The sequence below is a fragment of the Lethenteron reissneri genome, chromosome 56 (genome assembly GCF_015708825.2).
Source record: "Lethenteron reissneri isolate LAM-NWPU_2019-01 chromosome 56, ASM1570882v1, whole genome shotgun sequence".
Lineage (NCBI taxonomy): Eukaryota > Metazoa > Chordata > Hyperoartia > Petromyzontiformes > Petromyzontidae > Lethenteron > Lethenteron reissneri.
In genome coordinates this window covers 7,393,090-7,414,284 of record NC_083834.1, presented here as the reverse complement: position 1 = coordinate 7,414,284, position 21,195 = coordinate 7,393,090, and the positions used below count along the sequence as shown (strand labels likewise).

Genomic DNA, 21,195 nt, shown 5'->3' with positions numbered 1-21,195 from the left:
CATAGGTGGCAGCCATCTTAAGCCAGAGGATGAGAGGACTCTAGCCGCCACGCATATAAAGGATTTAGAGTGAAAAACTTTGTTTTTACTGGTTATACTTATTTAATCCTTTATATTAAGTTCGCTTGCTTGCTTAGGACCGTGCAAATCTTTCGCTCGTTTTTTAACCCACTTCCCGTGATCCAATCGAGCTGACATTTTCCACACAGACTCGTTGTGCGAGACAATTAATGTTCGTGAAAAATTTTTTCAAAAATTTTACTGTTTAGGAAAAACAAATTAAATATTTAATTACCAATTGTTTAATACTGGCAGACAATCATCTGACCCATAGGTGGCAGCCATCTCAAGCCAGAGGACGAGAAGACTCTAGCCGCCACGCGTATAAAGGATTTATAGTGAAAAACTTTTTTTTACGGGTTTACTTGTTACCGTCACTTCCTGTAAAGTGCCGTCATATTTGAAGCGACTTTGCGTAATAAATTATTTAATTCAGCTCGATCTTCCTCTGCGTTAGTGTAAAAATCCACCCACTCATGAATATTAAGGAAGGGGGTGGGTCTCATGTGGAGTGACGTCACGCGCGGGACGGACAGACATTTCTGGGTGATTATAGTAGGTAATGTGCAGTATAGTAATAATAACGATGCCATGTTAACTACCTCGCCTGCTATGCAGGAGGTCGTGGGTTCGATCCCGACCCTGACGCCTGCTGCTCTATATTTTGAGTTTGCGTGTCTGGGGTTGTCCGTATATGACGTCACGCAAATTTTGACGATTTTTGACCCCCCCCCATCGTCACACGGCGTCACAAAAAGTCAGACCCCCCCTCAAATATGACGTCACAAAGCTCTGCCCCCCCCCCCCCAAAAAAAAATTGGCTTCAAATCGCTTTAAACTATTGTCATTGTAGTGCGTATTTAATGTGCCGCTGCACTCTGATGTTGTAGGAGAAAACATTTATTAAAAAGTCTATTTAATTAAGTAGAACGTGTTGTCTATATTTATTTAAAGTTGCGCATTTTGATATGACGTCACATATCTCAACCCCCCCCCCCCTCGTCACATCGTCACAAATGTCTGACCCCCCCCCCTCACTAGGTGCGTGACGTCATTTATGGACGGTCCCTCTCTCTCTCTGCCCGTAGTCGCGTGGATTTTTGTCCGGGTCCTCCGGTTTTCCCCTCCACATTTAGAGAATCAACATCACGCGTTTAGAGTATGTGGCTGCTTATAAATGTCCACGTGATGAAAAGTCAACTACGTTGAGCTATCATTAAATCCTTTATATTAAGTTCGCGTGCTTGCTTGCTTGCTTAGGACCGTGCAAATCTTTCGGTCGTTTTTTAACCCACTTCCCGTGATCCAATCGAGCTGACATTTTCCACACAGACTCGTTGTGCCAGACAATTGTTGTTCGTGAAAAAAAATTCCCAAAATTTTACACTTTTTAGGCAAATTTGTTTTATTTTACATATATTCAAATAGAACTAATTCATGGCTTTGGCTGAACGTCAGAGTGTAAGAGCCCAGAGCGTAACCCCTCCACAGGCCGTGGCGGAGTAGCGCAGTTGGTAGCGCCCTCGCTTCCCATGCCAAAGGTCGCGGGATCGATCCCCGCGTCCTCCACAGGCGAATATATTTTTAAATCCTTTATATTAAGTTCCCTGCCACGCATATAAAGGATTTATAGTGAAAAACTTTGTTTTTACGGGTTTACTTATTTATGGCCAGGTCACTTCTGAAAAAGAGCTCAGAACTTAGTGGGCCTTATTTGGTTAAATAAATTTGATAAAATACTGAAAAACCTGGCAGGACCTTCCATTAAATTCTTGAGACTCAGTAAGTCTTTCCTGATAACAAAAAACGGAATGTTAGTTTTAATAAATAAGTAACTTTTTTTTTACTATTTGTACCATTCAAATGTATTCCCTGACGTTGTTTCATTGACCTAACAATCGCTATAAATAGGATGTTAGCCCATCATGTGATTATGCGTATCAACATTGTACGGCGTTAGCATGTGAATGACGCTAGTTATATAAAGCTGACATCATAATTATTATTAATTAGCCTTTTGCCAGTCCAATGACGGGTGTATTGCAGTAAATATGAAACTTGCAAGCGAAAAGCAGATCGCGAAGTGATATGCATTGCATCCATTCGTGTGCAATTTGCGAAGGGCGCGGTGACACAGACTTAGTTAATTCTAGATTTGAAGCTTTCGTGACTGCAAGGATTCATATTCTTAGGTTTTTTCGGTAAAGTCACGTAGGTAAAACATCAAAATTAATAAAAATAAAATAAAGATCACGACGTTTCGGAGGCAACACAAGTCTCCGTCATCAGGTGGGACCGTCACAGCCAGATTAGCTGCATCAAGATGCAGACTTGTGTTGCCTCCGAAACGTCGTGATCTTTATTTTATTTTATTAATTTTGATGTTTTACCTACGTGACTTTACCGAAAAAACCTACGAATACAGACTTAGTTAATTTTAAGGTTGTAATCCCTTGTTCATCATGACGTCCTTTTTACTTTGATGTCTCACCAACGTTACGGAGACCACGTGATGACGTGAGGGTTCTGACTTTGCAGTGAGGGTTGTAAGTTGACGCCGAGGAGGGGGGAGGAGGCGCCTCGCCCCCCCCCCATGTGGAGTGACGTCAGCCGCTAATTATTATGAATGGAGGGGCGAGGGTCCATCTGGAGGACGTCACCTGTTCATGATTTTTTATGAGGGGGGCTGTTCGATGTGGAGTAACGTCACCTGCTCATGATTATTAATGAGGGGGGGAGGGTGCTCCATCTGAAGTGACGTCACCTGCTCATGAATATTAAATATGGGTGGGATGGTCGATGTGGATCATCTAAATTGTCTTATGGTTGTTATTGTTTGACTTGCATCCCACTGGGATTTTTGCACACAGCGTTGATATGCGGTGCTTTTTCTGGAAGACTTTGCTGTTTTTTCCTGGACTTTTCTGTTGCGCGTCGTCACTTTAAGATGTTTCTTGTTCATGTTTTTGTTTGTTGCGGTTGCACCCGAGTCAAGAGCCTGCATGGCTCACAGGGCTATATCTAATACATGAACTGATACTAACTGAAACTGAGTGACGTCACGAGAGTTAAGGACATTCCTGGGTGATTATAGTAGGTATCAGCAGCAGCTCACATCGTTGTGCGGTGGAGGAGGCATTTCAAGGGCAGGACGCGTGAAGGCCGGGTAATGCACGTGGCGAGACAACATGGGCCATTCACGAAAATCGTGAAGCAACGACAACAACAACAGCAACAAAAAATGTTCCCAGAAAAGTGCACAACTGCAAAGAGAAAAGCCTGGGAATTAGAACGTCGAGAGAACGCGCTCGAGCGAAAGACGTCAATTGAAACTGTTAAAGAGAAAAGTGAGTTGGGGGGGCGGCTTGGGAAGGAACAACATCACGGCTGTAGAAGGGAGAATTTAACACGCAGGAGACTTTCGCCACCAATATCCATGACATAGGTCATGGTTAAATCGCTTAAATATAAAGGTGTCGTTCAACCAGCCACAGCCATTTAGTAAGATTTGTCACGTTAACAAGAGCATGCCCATTCGTAACGAGTACAGCACACCGGTGTGTCGGAGACTAAACTCACAACATTTACAATTGGCTGTGTCGCGTGGTGGCGGGTTTAAGGACACATATTTAACCCAGGAGGTCGTGGGTTCGATCAATTTATATTTAAGCTTCAAATCTAGAATGCATATATTTAACCCCCCTCCCAAAAAAATAACCACTTTTTTTACACGCTTTCTTTTAACTCAATCTGTTGTTGTTGTTGTCGTTGTTGTCGTTGTTGTTGTCGTTGTTGTATCTTCAAATCTTGTAACTCAATTTTAACTTCCCAATGTGGTATCGACTGCAAACTTAGTATACTTATGTCATACTGATGACAATAATATATTCTATCATAAAATATATATATATTTTACATTATTTTTTACATGTTATGTTTCGGCTTGGGTCTAATTGTCCATGGTCAACTGACGTTGGCTTACGTTCTGGCAAGCTTCGGGGCCACTTCCTGGAGTCGTGGAGTTCTGCCATTACTAGTACATTTCATAAAAGCGTGTTTTTTAAAAAGTTGTTTAAAATATTACTAATATAGAAGGGAGGATGGTGGACGTTTGCTCAGAATAACGGAACGCGCGTCCGAGAGGGACGCAGAGTGGGGAGAATTGAACCGACACAATCAGTTCGTGCACAGCCAGCAAGTCGCTGGATTGGACTGATTTGTTAGATCGCAAAACCGTGAGATGGTTTCCGGCAGAGGTCGCAAACGGGTTTTGATTCCTTACCCGTACCCGGCCGCACCAGGGTCGCAAACGGGTACCTGTACCCGTACCCGGCCGTACCCGTACCCTACCCGTACCCTGCCGGGTAGGGTACGGGTATCGGGTACCTGATTGCGACCTCTGGGATGAAGCCATGTTGCAGGCGCGGGTGGGTTGATTCTAGGAACTTGAATTGTGAGAAGAGACAAGACGTTGGGAAATGAGTGACAAACAGTGACTCACCAGTGACTCACGGTCTACCCGTACCCGGCCGCACCAGGGTCGCAAACGGGTACCCGTACCCGGCTGGGTAGGGTACGGGTATTGGGTACCCGGTTGCGACCTCTGGTTTCCGGCGGCTTGGGAAAGGCCTTCATCCAGCGGTGGATTGATAACGGCTGACATGGTGAACTCGGTTCACGAGAAAGCCTCGCCGAATCTCAAGACATTTTCAGGGGACACCTGTATCAAGACGCTTTCATTTCAACTCTAAAACTAAACTTTTTTTTTTATTTTACCAGGTAAGGCCCCACTGAGCTGTGGAGCTCCTTTTCAGAAACGACCTGGCCATCACAAATGATAGCTCACCCAAGTGGCTTATCATCTGGAAATGTATAGCAGTCAAATACTCTAAGCACGTGATGTTGATTCTCAATGTGAAGGGAAAACTGGAGGAACCCGGAGAAAAATCCACGCGACCACGGGAAGAAAGCCACGCAAACTCTAAATATACGGCAGCAGGTGTCAGGGTCGGGATCGAACCCACGACTTCCTGTACACCAGGCGAGGTAGTTAACATCTCCTAGCCACCGTGGCGCCCTAACTCGTTACATGTGGTCAACACCACGCTCTGCCGCCTTTGTCTCTCCAATTACTGTTGACATTCCCACACCAGCTTTTCATTTAAGGCTGCCATGGAGGGAGGGGGGGGGGCGGTGTGAGAAGCAGATTCGATAGAGTTGCGAGACATTAACTGGCTTCTATTTTTTATACCAATTAGATTTGCTGATGGTCCAAGTGCGAATTTTATTTTGCGCGCACCCACAGGCAGGAGTTTGACTCCGATGTTTGGGTGGGGGGGGGTGACAGTGGTTCGCTTTGCCCCTCACATTAGGATTAATAAAAAATAATTAAATGTGTATTTTGGGGGGCATTGGCCCCCCTGTTCCCCAAACTCCACCCATGAGTGCCCTGCTATTCCTGTTTCGTGCCCCCCCCCCCCCTCTTTGAGCGAATCCGCTATACTGGGTCTCAGAAACCTTTGCTGTTTTGGCGTTCTCACGGTTAGCGGCCACCCCCCCCCCCCAATAAGACCCCCCCCCCCCGCTTCTACCGCGTCCACAATCACAGACAAGCGAGGGGTTAACATAAAAAAACCGCGTCACCTCTCAACGTCCGACGCAGACCATGGTAGGAATTTTCCATTCTGGGAGAGGGGGTGGTGGTGGTGGTGGGGGGTGACGTCAGCCGCCTTCCCAACCACGCGCGCTCGTGCAACGAGTGGCACCACCGAAGACAAAGGTCCCCCGTGTAGCCACTGGGGACTGGTTGGGGCAAGTGCCGCTCGCTCGCTCGAAAGCCGGCGCGGGCACACCGCATCAGATATTCATTTGTGGCCGAGTTGACCTCGCCGGAGACCCGGCACCTATTCAGATCATCATCACGTGATGAAAAGTCAACCCGGGGTCGCCGGCGATTCGCAGCGCCGCTAACCGCTGCGCCACTGCTCCCCCACACAATGACCACCACCACCGCCCCCCCCACAATGATCTTTGGTTGACATCAATCCGCTCAAGGCTTGCGCCACAGCCATTCCAGACCTTTCCCGAGCTTCCCCGCCTCCCCAAACCCTCTCGCAACGTCAACAAAGAAACCACGTGGAATATTACGAATCCACACCCCCCCCCCCCTACAAGCAACCGACGATGTTTCTGGAGCACAGCCCCAGGCATTCTCCCGCTGAAGTGTTCAAGTTCAAGTTCATGTATTAGGCTTGCTCCATGCCGTGTTTAAAAAAAACACTTTTTTATCTTCAGTTTAATTTATTTATCTTCAGTTTCATTTATTTGTATTCTTGGTTCTTTCCGTAAAGTCACGTAGAAGGGAAATAATAAAATAAAACATTATCAGATAAAATTCTCACGATGTTTCAGCCACCACGCAAGCAGCCGTCCTCAGGTGAAGAACAGGTCTGTCGGAAAGACATTAGGACACTGTGATAATTTCATCGTATTATGTTTTATTTTTATTATTTTATTATTTCCCTTCTATGTGACTTTATCGAAAGAACCAAGAATATGAATCCATACAGTCACGAAAGCTTTAAATCGAAATTCATTTATTAGGTAGAGCCCTGTGAGCCATTCGGCTATGTGTGTAGGCGATGGGACTATGTGGTAAGGTCACGTGTGCGTAGCTAAAGTAGAGACGATATATTACCCAATTCTAGATTTGAAGCTTTCGTGACTGCAATGATTCATATTCTTAGGTTTTTTCGGTAAAGTCACGTAGGTAAAAAAATATTAATAAAAGTTAAATAAAATACAAATCACGACGTTTCGGAGGCAACACAAGCTTCCGTCTAAAGGTGGAACCGTCACAGCACGATTGCTGTATCACTTGATACACTTGATACAGCTATCGCGCTGTGACGGTTCCACCTGAAGACGGAAGCTTGTGTTGCCTCCGAAACGTCGTGATTTTACTTTTAATAATTAAAATGTCATCTCGGCCAACCCACGGCACCTGCTGGGTCTGTCCCGAGACCTCCTGCACCTAGCCTGGCACAGTAGGGGGTACAGCTGGTGGTGCATCTACCGGTCATCTCGGCCAACCCACGGCACCTGCTGGGTCTGTCCCGAGACCTCCTGCACCTAGCCTGGCACAGTAGGGGGTACAGCTGGTGGTGCATCTACCGGTCATCTCGGCCAACCCATGGCACCTGCTGGGTCTGTCCCGAGACCTCCTGCACCTAGCCTGGCACAGTAGGGGGTACAGCTGGTGGTGCATCTACCAGTCATCTCGGCCAACCCATGGCACCTGCTGGGTCTGTCCCGTGACCTCCTGCACCTAGCCTGGCACAGTAGGGGGTACAGCTGGTGGTGCATCTACCGGTCATCTCGGCCAACCCATGGCACTTTCTGGGTCTATCTCGAGACCTGCTGCACCTAGCCTGGCACAGTAGGGGGTACAGCTGGTGGTGCATCTACTGGGCATCTCAGTCAGCCAACCCATGGCACTTTCTGGGTCTATCTCGAGACCTTCTGCACCTAGCCTGGCACAGTAGGGGGTACAGCTGGTGGTGCATCTACCGGTCATCTCAGTCAGCCAACCCATGGCACTTTCTGGGTCTATCTCGAGACCTGCTGCACCTAGCCTGGCACAGTAGGGGGTACAGCTGGTGGTGCATCTACCGGTCATCTCAGTCAGCCAACCCATGGCATTTGCTGGGTCTATCTGGAGACCTGCTGCACCTCGCCTGACACAGCAGGGGGTACAGCTGGTGGTGCATCTGTCGGTCATCTCAGCCAACCCATGGCACGTGCTGGGTCTATCTCGAGACCTCCTGCACCTAGCCTGGCACAGTAGGGAGTACAGCTGGTGGTGCATCTACCGGTCATCTCAGTCAGCCAACCCATGGCACTTGCTGGGTCTATCTGGAGACCTGCTGCACCTAGCCTGACACAGCAGGGGGTACAGCTGGTGGTGCATCTACCGGTCATCTCAGCCGACCCATGGCACCTGCCGGGTCTGCCCCGAATCCTCCTGTCGGTGAGCCTTTGACTCTTCACGTGGCCTCAAAGTGCACCTGGCCTGGCACAGGCGCCGTGGTGACATCACCGTCACTTCGTGGCGAATGGCGGGGGGTATTGGTATTGGATACAAAACTTCGGGGTGGGCTTCTGGGAAGGATAAAAAAAACATCGCCAAATTCCACCTTTGCTCCGTAGAATTTTGATTGTGCACGTGCACACCGCGCGTCTGCAAATATCGACCTCCTGTGCCAGTGATCTGGGTTCTTGACAGTGACGGATCCAGGCGAGGGGGGGGGGGTTACGGAGAGGGAAGGGGGGTGGTCATCTTTGCGACCCCGAAAAATCTATATTTTACCTATGTTTACCGAAAAAAATACGTTTGGTTTTATAAAATATATTATCGATGGAGGGGTTTACTTAATATTTAAAATGATTGGCATTAACGGAGCGTCCCCTCCCCTGGGATGTTTCTAGATCCACCTCTGGTTAAAAGCCTGGATTTCTCAACACCCACAATAACTCTCACTTTGATCCATGTGAATAACACGGAGAAACACGGATCACGGTGGCAAGATGTTAACTACCTCGCCTTGTGTACAGGAGGTCTGTGGGTTCGGTCCCGACCCCGGCGCCTATATATCTGTAGTTGGCATGTTCTCCCCGTGGTCGCGTGGATTTTTCTCGGGGTCCTCCGGTTTTTCCCACCACATTTAATCAACGTGCGTTTAAAGTGTTTTGCTGCTCTGCATGTCCACATTATAAGCCACTAAGTTGCGCTGTCATTTGTCGCCAGGTCGCTTCTGAAAAAGAGCTACATAGCTCAGTGGACCTTTACCTGATAACAAAAAAAACACATTCCTGCAGAGGGAGCTGGTAGGAACGTTGGGTTGCTCGGTCAATGGCCTGCAGGGTCAACGGCGGCGTGGTGTATTCCGCAAATATGGCCGACTGTGAGGGCGGGCACAAGCCGGCGTGAGTAGGTTAAACGTTGAGTTGTATAAGGGCACCACGGGGTGACCAGCCCCTCCCCACCCAGCCCCCCCCCACCTTCCCCTCCCCACCCAGCCCCTCCCCTCCCCACCCTCCCCACCCAGCCCCTCTCCACCCAGCGATGTTTTTTTATCCTTCCCAGAAACACACCTCGAATTTTTGTATCCAATACCAATATAGATTCACGACGGACGGACGGATACAATAATCCCCTGTGGGCTGGTGTAACCAGGAGGTTCCTACCAGTATAACGTCTCTCGTGTATATTGCCCACTGTCTCTCTAGCTCCCTCTGTCTGCCCTTCTGGTATGTTCCTTCTGTATGGCCGAATCAATGGAAAGCGTTGCTTTGTGTCGAACCAATGCTGACGAAATTACGCACCACCAAAAAGTCGTGTAGCTGATGGGATGCGTAAAATACTTTGACGTCTTCTTGGTTCTTTCGATAAAGTCACGTAGAAGGGAAATAATAAAATAATAAAAATAAAACATAATAAAACAATTTTAATTGGCCTCCCCGTGAGAATTATTTTATTGTTTAATTTTTATTATTTTATTATTTCCCTTCTACGTGACTTTACCGAAAGAACCAAGAAGATGAATCCCTGCAGTCACGAAAGCTTTACATCGAAATTTATACTTTGACGTGTGTTTTTTTTTACCTGGACGGCGAGAGATGTGAAGGAGGCCTCTCTAATTTATTTTGCTACTATGGCATGGAGCATTGTATTATTAGTTTGAGATTTGTATTTCACATTGTGCATTTTTAGCACCCAAATTTAAAGAGAGGATCCTTGGGGGCCGTCCATAAATGACGTCACGCGATTTTGGACGATTTTTGACCCCCCCCCCCTCGTCACACGGCGTCACAGTCAGACCCCCCCTCAAATATGACGTCACAAAGCTCTGCCACCCCCCCCCCCAAAAAATAAAACATGCTTCAAATCGCTTTAAACTATTGTCATTGTAGTGTGTATTTCATGTGGCGCTGCACTCTGATGTTGTAGGAGAAAACATTTATTAAAAAGTCTATTTAATTAAGTAGAACGTGCTTGTCTATATTTATTTAAAGTTGCGCATTTTGATGTGACGTCACATTTCTCACCCCCCCCCTCGTCACACATCGTCACAAATGTCTGACCCCCCCCTAGGTGCGTGACGTCATTTATGGACGGCTCCTTGCCTAAAACATCTGGCAGTTCACCACTGCATGTTGAAACCTGTCAAGATTGTTCTCGTACTGAATCAATGCTGCTGAATTACGCACTCCAGAATAGCCACGGGGAGGCCAATGAGTTGCGTATTCCTTTGCTTATTTAAAGCCATCATCTGCTTATTATTCTACATTTATAGAGCGCCTCTAGCGCAAGGCGCTTTACAGTGTTTAGAAAGCGGTAACACAAATATATGTATCGATTTAAAGCTTTCGTGACTGCAGGGATTCATCTTCTTGGTTCTTTCGGTAAAGTTACGTAGAAGGGAAATAATAAAATAATAAAAATAAAAACTAATAAAATAATTCTCACGACGTTTCGGCCACAACGCAAGCAGCCGTCCTCAGGTGAAGACCAGGTCTGTCGGGGAGACAGCGTCATTCAGAACCAAGAAGACAAATATACGTGATGTGGATGGCAAGGGGCAGTGTGCAAAGGCTGAGGAATGAGTGACCGTAACAGAAGGCACGTGGGGGGGGGGGGGGGGTCACGAAAGGGCTCTAGGGGATGGACTGGAAGGAGCGGTGGATCAAGGAGCGGGAAGAGGAAGAAGCAACGGAGAAGAGGTGAGGCTTTGAGATAGGAACGAAAGGATGGTCACCACGATATGCTCATTATTATTTTGAGTTGAGAATAACGGGCCTGGACCAGGAGTGTCGGCAGAAGGGGACGATGGTCACGGGTAATGACGCAGCAGCAGCGAAGGTTGCCGACGCCAGGAATGCTTGAGCGACGAAATCAGTTCGTGTGCAGCAGGTGCCGGATGGATGATTGTGACATCGCGGGGCTTGGGGAAGCCTTCATCCAGCAGTGGATTGACCACGGACGACGATGACATTCTGGACAGACCGACACGTGGACAGCGCCCCACGCTCTTCCCCTAGCGAGCATTTAATTCAAGTAGAAACACACAATAATTTAGCGCTTTTTAGCACACACAATTCATGGCACACGCAGGCGGATGTCCCGACGAGAGCCGCTTTGCATACATTGGAAACAAGGACGTTATTTCTCTAACACACTCGTTCGTACAAAAGAAAGCATATATATAAAAAAAGGTAACATGGCACTCGCAAAATATTACTGTGTCAATACGCATTGTACATGCACAATCAAATCACCGGACCTCAGACGCACTCTCCAGTCCGACTTTGCCCTGTCCGACTGTCGGTGTACACAAGCATGGACACCGTCAAATTAACCACGTGTAGCTGCGGGTACCTGGCCACGTGCAGCTGCGTGTCCCTGGCCACCCCATCAAAACGAAATGGGCCACAGAATACGAATGAATGGCCATTGGCCCAAAATTTTACTTACCGGTACCGACCAGCCAAGGTGGCAAATGGTGATAATTATTTTCTTGTAGTTTTAGGTCAGTGGTTCTTAACCTTTACCGCAGCCTGCACACCCCCTTTGGTTCTCAATCGTGAACAAATGAATAGATTTAATAAATCTATGGTTTGATGAAACAAAGTAGTTGTATTTACGAGCCCGTGCTTAATTTGTGTTTTCGATTATTTACCTTTTAAATTAATCTGGCCATGTCTAGCACCCCCAGAAAGGGCATCTCGCACCGCAGGTTAAGAACCATGGCGCTAGATCACAACGATGTATTACAGCAACGTCTCTGTGGTGGATACTTTTGAGAAAAATGTCATTAAAGAAGGCCACCGTATATATGACAATAGATATTTTTGGAAGAAACAAAACGAATGTGATATGAAAAATATATGGAATGTGGAAATAAATATCACGTGTGTGTATAAAATGGACGGTATATAAACTCAGCCTTCTGCTCATGGTCGGACACTTCCCATGGCGGATACTGGAAGCATTTGCCACCCCAGGTGATACCAACCAAACCACCATTGCTCGTGACCTAATACTACCGCGTGAGTTTTCGCAGTTGTGCTGTATAGCTCTGTTTAAGAATCACGTGGGGTGTTTCATGACGATGATGATGACAACGATGACCAATGGGACTCCAAAACGATGGCATAGACTCAGTCGTTTCATGTGGACTACCCGTGCCAGCTTACACGGAATCACGTCGGATAATCCAAGATTTCTACATTAATGCATTGTTCTGTTGAGTGCACACACAGTCGCCAATACACGTTTGGATATTAGCGTTTTAATGACTGTGGTTATCACTATTAATATAGACATTAGTACCCTGTCGTAAGAATGATTTCCTTGCTGGGATCACGGCTGGGACCACTTCAAGCAGGGCTGGGGAAGCGAATCTGGCCTGCGACTTTATTTCGCATGGCCACTGCGACCACACTTGGTCTACCTCGTAGGCCCAGTGTGGTCGTAGGCCTACCCCGTAGGCCCAGTGTGGTCGTAGGCCTACCCCATAGGCCCAGTGTGGTCGTAGGCCTACCCCGTAGGCCCAGTGTGGTCGTAGGCCTACCTCGTAGGAGGCCTCGCAGCAACGGCTTTTTGGCTCGGCCATCGAACAAAGACGGTAACCGCATCGCACGGTGCTTGCGGATGCTCTTCTACGGCCGTATGGAACGCTCTTCCGGTGTTAGGAAGCCACTGGAGCTATGCACTTGTAAATCATCATTTAGATTTAATACAAATTTCTTTAAAACTGCTTTTTGTGTTTAGTTTGTCGTCCTTTCCGCCGCTCCTCTGATTAGCGCGGTTGGCTACGTGCAGAGCGAAAGAGGCTCAACGCACATACTGCTGCTTCGGAGCGGCCCACAAACGACATTTGTAACCGTCGCTGCGAGCGTCTTAGCGGCGCTCAGCGGGCACCGGAGGGGGAACATCGTGGACCTGGCAACTCTGTGTTTATACATTGAGCGCATTTGTTCACTTTCACCACTGCGAGGGCCTCGTCATACTCAGCCGACGCGTGCGACACTTTTCACGGTCTTGCCGGATAGCGCCGCGGTGTGCGCTCGTTAACGTCTGGGGGTTGCCCGCCAAAGGTTTTTCAAAGTAGCGTTCGGCCCTCGGTAAGGTAAAAGGTTCCCCACCCCCCCGAATTAAAGGAAGACGCGACTCAAACAACAGCTCTACGGTCCACTCCGTTCACCTGAATGCAACAATAATAATGATAGTAATGATGATGACGACACATCATTTGTAAAAAACTTCTCAAACTTGCACTTCTCACTTTCACGATTTGATGCGTATATCATGAGCGCAAGAATCGATCGTAACCGGTGAACCGATTCATCGTCACGTGCGGGGTCGCCACCCTCCCCACCCTGCCAGTGGCACAGTGCGGTTGGCACAGTGCGGTTGGCATGGGCCCTCAAGGAATGACACGGGGCCCACCGCCGGCTTCCTGAGCCTGTCTGGCCCATGGGCCCCGATGCAATTGCACCGCCTGCACACCCGATAGCTACGCCGCCCGCAACCCCCGCCCCTCCCGGAAGGCCGCCTCCCGACCTCACACCCTGCGCACGCCGCCACCGCCGGGCCCTGGGTAGGCCCGGGGGCTTGTGGGACGTCCGCGGGGCTGCAGGCCTCGTGCCGGAGAGGCCGGCGGGGCAGCGTGCGTAGACGGTGCCGGCGAGGCGGCGCTGGCACCGCCGCCGCCACCGCCGCGGTCACGCACGCGCACGAGGCCCGTGGGGTAGCGAGTCTCCTGGCGGCCGCCGGCCCACAGCGTGGTGACCATCCCGTCGGGGTACTCGCGGCGCTTGTACTGCGCCGTGTGCACCTCTCGCTGCCCGTTGGCGAACTCGATCACCTTCTCGCCGTTCCTGCGTCGTCGTCGTAGTCGTCGTCGTCGTAGTCATCGTCGTGTGGTCGTACACCGGGTTAGTGGCAGACCTCAGGTGTCAGGCCGGGTGTGTGTCACACTGGCTTCGTATTACACCGAGTTAGTAGCACTGCTAGGAAAGTTAACACATTGATTGTAACACGTACAATTATTCGTGCCCCCCATGTGTGTGTCACACTAGGAAAGTGAACATACTGAATGCAACACGAGGTGTGTGTCACACTAGGAAAGTGAACATCCTGAATACAACACGAGGTGTGTGTCACACTAGGAAAGTGAACATACTGAATGCAACACGAGGTGTGTGTCACACTAAGAAAGTGAACATACTGAATGCAACACGAGGGGTGTGTCACGCTGGGTGTGTGTCACGCTGGGTGTGTGTCCCGCTGGGTGTGTGTCACGCTGGGTGGGTGACACACCAGGAAGGTAGCACGCTGACCGCATCACGAGCTCGCTGGGTGTTGTGCCGGGCGAGTGTCGTGCCGGGGTGGTACCTGGCGGTGCGCACGCGAGTGCCGTCGGGGTAGCGGCTCTCTTCGTGTCCGTCCCGGTGGATGAGTCGCTCCATCCCGTCCGGGAACACGATCTCCTTGCGACCGTCAACGTGCTGGGTTTCTGTAAAGACAGCGCGCGGGCACAGCGCGGCACGGGTAGTGACGATCTCAAGGAGCATAAACCCTCGCGCAAACTCCGGGCATCCTCGAAAAAAGACGGTGGTCACCGCATCGCGGCCCTTCAGATGCGCTTCTGCGGCCGTCTGGAACGCTCTTCCTTCAGATATTAGGAAGCTACTGGAGCTATGCACTTTGAAATAATCTAGATTGAAACTCATTTGTTAGAACTGCTTTAAGTGTTTAGTTTGTTGTCCTTCCCCCGCACCTCCGATTATGAGCACGGTTGGCTACGTACGGTGCGACAGAAGTTCAACAAACGTACAAAAGCAAAGTTCCCCACGTATAGCCTGCACAGATCGGTTAGGGGCAAGTTCTGTTCGCGAGCACCTATTGAGGCCGGCACGGCGCACGAGGGAGCGGTGTGGTCAGGAGCCACCCCCGGCCTTCTTTATCTCCCCAGAGCTGTAGTCAACACTGCCCCAGATGCTCATTTAAAGCTGAGTCAACCTAGGCGAGGCCTAATGCTAGGCCACAAATGCTCGGCGTCACCGGGAATCAAGCTGAAGCGCGCCGGGGGGGGGGGGAGGGTTCATAACGCGGCTCGCTAACCACAGCGCCACCGCTCGGCAGTCCGCACACACACGCGGTAGTACAGCGTGGTAGTGCGTTGCCGTGGTGTCGCCCCCCCCCCCCCGCGCTACCGTGGTGTCCACACCCTCGTTCGTTACCTGTCTGCCCGCTGGGGAAGCGCACGTGCTGAGTGCCGTCGGGGTACGTTGTGTGCGTCACCCGTGACTCCGCATAGTAGTAGACCTGGAAGGGAGCGAGACGGAGAGAGAGATTGAGCGACAGGTCATGAAAGTCACATGACACGGGCCTTATTCGGCATCTCTCAGATAACTGGACCATCACACCCTGCTCATCTACACGGGGGCAGCCATTCAAACACAAATGTACCCAGCACCTGCCTCACTATTATTATCATCAACATCCAATAGATGCCAGTAAAGTAGTGTAACCACAGCTGCACTGTCACTCGGCTCAAATAAACAAGAGGGCAATGATGCTCACTCGTGGTCCCAAGCCACCATCATCGTCGTCAATCAATAACCGCTGCCATAAACATTAATTATCGTCATCAACCATCATCGGTGTGTCCCCGTTTCCGGGAATTTCCAGGCATCGCCGGGATCGGGTGGCAGCCAAACATCGCTCCACGCCTTCATATTTTCCCATCCCTGTGTGCCTCCATCACTTTCCAGTCTCCTGCCACTCGGTCGACTGCCCTTCCAAACCCCAGCGTCATTGAACATCATGGTAGAACCGGTCTCCTCCATCTGCTTCTCGTGTCCAAACCGCTCAAGTCTCAAGCAGTGCGCCCCTTCTGCTCCTACACCCTCTCTCTCGACTTGTTGATCTCCTCTCACTCGCTCTCCTATCCCACCTTCTTTTGCCCACCATGCCTCTGACAAAGCAGCGATGAGAGGCACAGGGACAGATGCAAGAATGAAGCCGCGATTACACACAAAACTCCGGAACTGGTATTGGCAGCAGCGCGCAACACAAACACCCCAAAAAACTCGCCATGTTACTGTAATAACACTTTCATCTTATATAGCAGCGTCATTCGTGCCAACAGCATCTCACAATGCTGTGCATTAATTATATAATAATTTCATTTCATAGAGTGTCATTCATGCAATTGCATCCCACACCGCTGCACATCAATTATCCAGTATCCGTATGCAAATATAAAAACAAGAAAATATAATCGTAGATAAAATAAAAAATAAATCCGTTCGGTCTCCATACCCCAGACCACAATCCCAACATTTCGCCGGATTTTGATTATTCCAGGAGGGGTGGTGGAGTGTCCAAAAAGTTACGAGCCAGATATACAAAAACCAAATCCCATACACACGCGGTTGGCTACGTATGGCAGTAACACGCACACACACAGTACAATCAGCTGGCCGATTTGGACGAGCCATCGATGGAAAATTCCACATTCCCGTGGCGGGCGGCTGCCACGGAAAGCGGCCCCTCCCGTGAGCGCCTCTCCCGGCCGCCCCCCCTCCCGGCTGCCCCCCCTCCCGGCCGCCCCTCCTCCCGGCCGCCCCTCCTCCCGGTTGCCCCCCCTCCCGGCCGCCCCCCCTCCCGGCCGCCCCCCCTCCCGGCCGCCCCCCCTCCCGGCCGCCCCCCCTCCCGGCCGCCCCCCCTCCCGGTTGCCCCCCCTCCCGGCCGCCCCCCCTCCCGGCCGCCCCCCCTCCCGGCCGCCCCCCCTCCCGGCCGCCCCCCTCCCGGCCGCCCCCCCTCCCGGCCGCCCCCCCTCCCGGCCGCCCCCCCTCCCGGCCGCCCCCCCTCCCGGTTGCCCCCCCTCCCGGCCGCCCCCCCTCCCGGCCGCCCCTCCTCCCGGCCGCCCCTCCTCCCGGTTGCCCCCCCTCCCGGTTGCCCCCCCTCCCGGCCGCCCCCCCTCCCGGCCGCCCCCCCTCCCGGCCGCCCCCCCTCCCGGCCGCCCCCCCTCCCGGCCGCCCCCCCTCCCGGTTGCCCCCCCTCCCGGTTGCCCCCCCTCCCGGCCGCCCCCCCTCCCGGCCGCCCCCCCTCCCGGCCGCCCCCCCTCCCGGCCGCCCCCCCTCCCGGCCGCCCCCCCTCTCGGCAACGGAGCGCTCACCACGCGCTGGTCGTCGGTGGTTTTCTTGACGTCGCCGTTGGGGAACGCGACGGTCACCGTGTGGCCGTCCGCGCTCACTTCCTTGCGGGTGCCGTTGCGGAACTGCACCATGCGCCGGCCGCTCCGCAGCACCATTTCCACCTGCCGGGGGGGGTCACGCGGGGGGGGGGGGGGGGGGGGGTCACGCGGGGGGAGGGTGGGGTCACGCGGGCGAGGGGGGTCACGCGGGAGGACACACGGGGGGACACATGGGGGTGTACGGGGACACAAAGATAAAGATCCCCTGTATAGCCTTAACAGACTGTAGGGGCAAGTGTTGTTAGCGAGCACCTATGAAGGCCGGAACGGCACACGAGGGGGTGGGTGGCCAGCACCACGCCCGACCGCCTTTGTCTCCCCAGTGGCGATGTTTACACACCGCACCAGGTACTCATTTAAGGCTGAGTCGACCTAGGGGAGGCCCAGGACCGGTTCAGATAATCGTCACTGGTGTTGGCCGTGAGCGGGAATCGAACCCGTGTCGCCAGGATCATAGCGCAGCGTAGCGCTAACCGCTACACTACCGCTCCACACATGGGAACACACATGGACACACAAGTTTCGATAGGGAGACGCAGAGATGCGGTCACAGAGAGCTCGCTAATAGAGGCACGGCCAGTAAGCGCGTCGCGTGTCACGAGCCAGACGGTTTGGTTCGTCAGAATTTTGTGCCACGATGTGATTCAAGAACCGATTTATTTTTTGGTACAATTAGTACATCTCGTGATTATCGTCTCAAACCTCCCGTCTCGTTCTTTTTTTTATCTCCCCATCTTTATTATTTCGGTAGCATTACGGCTTAAAATAATTACGCGGAAAAATGTTCTTGTAAACGTGCACGGGTTGTAAACGACCGGTGATCTTGACGCGCGCGGTTCGATGTGCGCGTTACGTGTCACATGATACAAATAACTTCCAGGAGGAAAATACAACGGTCGGCGAGTCGTTAACCCCATCGCATGCCCGAGAGCCACACCGAGTTTACAAACGTTTACAAACTTGCACCCAACAACGGCAACAACAAAAAAGCACACGGACGCTCGCATGCCAGCACGCGCATTTACCAAGTGCATCCACATGCAAGGAAGTCACAACGTGCACTATATAAATATCTCACATGTCCAGATGCAAGCACGGCCACCACGCCAAAGCTTACACGTTTTACAAAATGCACGCATGCAAAAATAAATGGCAGCTGTACCCAACGAGCAGGTTCACAAAGAGCAACGTGCAATGAGTCATGGCAACGTGCACTTTTACAAAGTGCCCCGTTCAACCTGCGCTTCTCTACGGAGCCGAGGGCTGGACTTTGCAAGCCGAAGACGAGCGGAGGTGAGCAGAGTCGTGGTTCCACCATCGGCTGTTGAGAATTCCATGGACGGGAAAAAATATAGAAACACGTGCCATTATCCTTCAGGAGCTTCATGTGGAGAGAGAGAGGGAGATTTACACTATGAGACATCTCCTTTACCAGTGGCAAAACATAGTAGTATGTTTTTACCCTTTCAACTGGTACAAAAACTGACACCTTTATACAAGGCATCATGTTTGCAATAACCACAACACAAGCAGTCAAAATGCAAACAAAAAGAATCAACTCTGATAATGATAATGATAAGCACTGTCCTTGAAGTTGATTGGTCCACACCAATGGCGTACAACCTTGTACGCCTTTTGGCGTCATCTGGTCCAACACCAATGGAGACTAGGCTCTAAGAAAAGCTGTCTCGGGTGTGGACCAATCAATTTCAAGGACAGTGCATATCATCAGAGTTGTTTCTTTTTGTTTGCATTTTGACTGCTTGTGTTGTGGTTATTGCAAACATGATGCCTTGTATAAAGGTGCCAGTTTTTGTACCAATTGAAAGGCTAAAAACATACTACTAGAGAGAGAGCTTTTAGGAAGAATGGTCAGATGCCAGTGTCTTTCAAGCACTTCACGTGGCAAGAGAGTTTCTAGCAAAAGTGGTCAGATGCCAGCATCGTCCAGGACCTTAGAGGTTCCGGTAAGAGTTGACGGAGCGAAGACGCGTTTAATCGCGAGCAATGCTGGCGGCCGGACACCGATTGCGATCGAAGGTGCGGCTGTTAACGGGGTGGAGGGGGGCGCGGTGAGGCGATGCGAGAGAGCGAACGACTGGCGGGGAGCGAGTCCCAGCCGAAGCGAAGCGCAGAAGTGGCCGGAGACAGCGAGCGCCTGCAATCTGGTTCCCGGAGCATCCACGACCTTGAACCGATCAACTCTAACATTTGTAACAGGCCGTCGCGTGAAGTTGAGCCCCGCTACAAAATGATACAATGGACAGGCGAGTCCTCTTGTATGGGGTGAGGTTTGGAAGAGGGTGAGGGCCAACCTGCCCACTCTGTTGTCCGAACTCGGGGAGTGGTGAGGGTCAGGCGAGGTGTGAGCTGACTGGCGAATGCCGTCGGGTGAAGCGGTGGTTGCGTGACGAGGGTTAGGCGAGTGTGTCACGTGACCCTGTCTGCAGGACGGGCTGCCCACTCGTACTGCATGATGTGCACGTGCAGTGTACAGGGTGTTTCAAAAAGATGGACCCAATTTCAAAGATATAGCGATTTCAAATCGGGTCCATCTTTTAAAAACACCCCGTATATATACGTTGAGGTCATCCACCCGGTTTCTTTTACACGTAATAACTCACTCCTGATACTTTTGTACGATAGTATAACGTTTCCACGCATGGCCGGGCATTACATTTAATAATTCATTTGCTTCAGTCACTGAATCCACCCACTCGCAACAGACCCCGACTTTCTGGACGGTGAGCTTTGTGGGTTATCAAGTGTATTTTTCCCGTGACAACTGCATTATTATTGTTTTACAAGTTGTACATGGAGTATGCACGTGAGACACTTTTTGTTAATCCACTGCTGGATGAGCCCTCTCCACCACTCTGCGGGGTTATGTAACCATACTTCATCACGCGGGTCGGTGCGGGCTGGTTAATGCGGGGGAGAGAAAATAGCTACGGTACATTTTGACTTAAAACTTTCGTGACTGCAGGAATGAATATTCTTGGTTCTTTCGGTAGAGTCACGTGATAGAAATGTTTTTATTTTTATTAAAATGTAAAAATAATAAATTGAAGATAATAAAAACGTTGAAATTTTATTAAAATCTTTTTTTTTTAATTTCTATCTACGTGACTTTACCGAAAGAACCTAGAATATGGGCTACAGTACAGAGAAACAATGGGCTTTTCCTGCCATGCCATCTGCGCTGACTATGTCGCCCCACAGCAGCCTGTAACAACCTGCTGTGCATGGTGGTCGCCCATCCGAGCACTTATCCAGGCCCCAAAAACCACTGCTTAGCTTCTTGAGATCTGACGAGACTGGGCACATTCCACGTGAGTTGACATAACTGGCGAATTTCGATTTAAAGCTTTCGTGACTGCAGGGATTCATCTTCTTGGTTCTTTCGGTAAAGTCACGTAGAAGGGAAGTAATAAAATAATAAAAATAAAACATAATAAAACAATTCTCACGACGTTTCGGCCACAACGCAAGCAGCCGTCCTCAGGTGAAAACCAGGTCCGTCGAGGCGACAGAGTCTGAATGAAACAGCACACGAGCTTGGAGCATATATATAAGCTGGGCGCATTGACAAAGGAATTTGCATATCAAAGGGAATTTAGCATATTTATGGGAAATGCAGAAATGTGATTAGTACTGCATATGCATGTGCATTATGCAGGATTAACAGCATCAAAGGGAGCTGCAGTTACTGCTGCTGCAGCAGTTGCTGCTGCTGCTGCAGTTTCTGCTGCTGCTGCAGTTGCTGCTGCTGCAGTTGCTGCTGCTGCTGCACTTGCTGCTGCTGCTG

General features: G+C 50.5%; 1 protein-coding gene across 1 annotated transcript in view; it reads right to left on the bottom strand.

Annotated features, from left to right (window-relative positions):
- Window positions 1-11,158: 11,158 nt before the first annotated feature.
- The window catches only part of LOC133357034 (collagen alpha-1(II) chain-like), a 33,733-nt gene continuing 23,696 nt past the window's right edge, over window positions 11,159-21,195 (bottom strand). The window contains exons 13-16 of the mRNA XM_061574774.1: window positions 17,310-17,450; window positions 15,367-15,451; window positions 14,519-14,639; window positions 11,159-14,001 (exon numbers count right to left, since the gene is read on the bottom strand). Of these exons, the coding sequence (XP_061430758.1) occupies window positions 13,686-14,001; window positions 14,519-14,639; window positions 15,367-15,451; window positions 17,310-17,450 (663 nt within the window). The 3' untranslated portion in view covers window positions 11,159-13,685. The remainder of the gene's footprint in view (window positions 14,002-14,518; window positions 14,640-15,366; window positions 15,452-17,309; window positions 17,451-21,195) is intronic.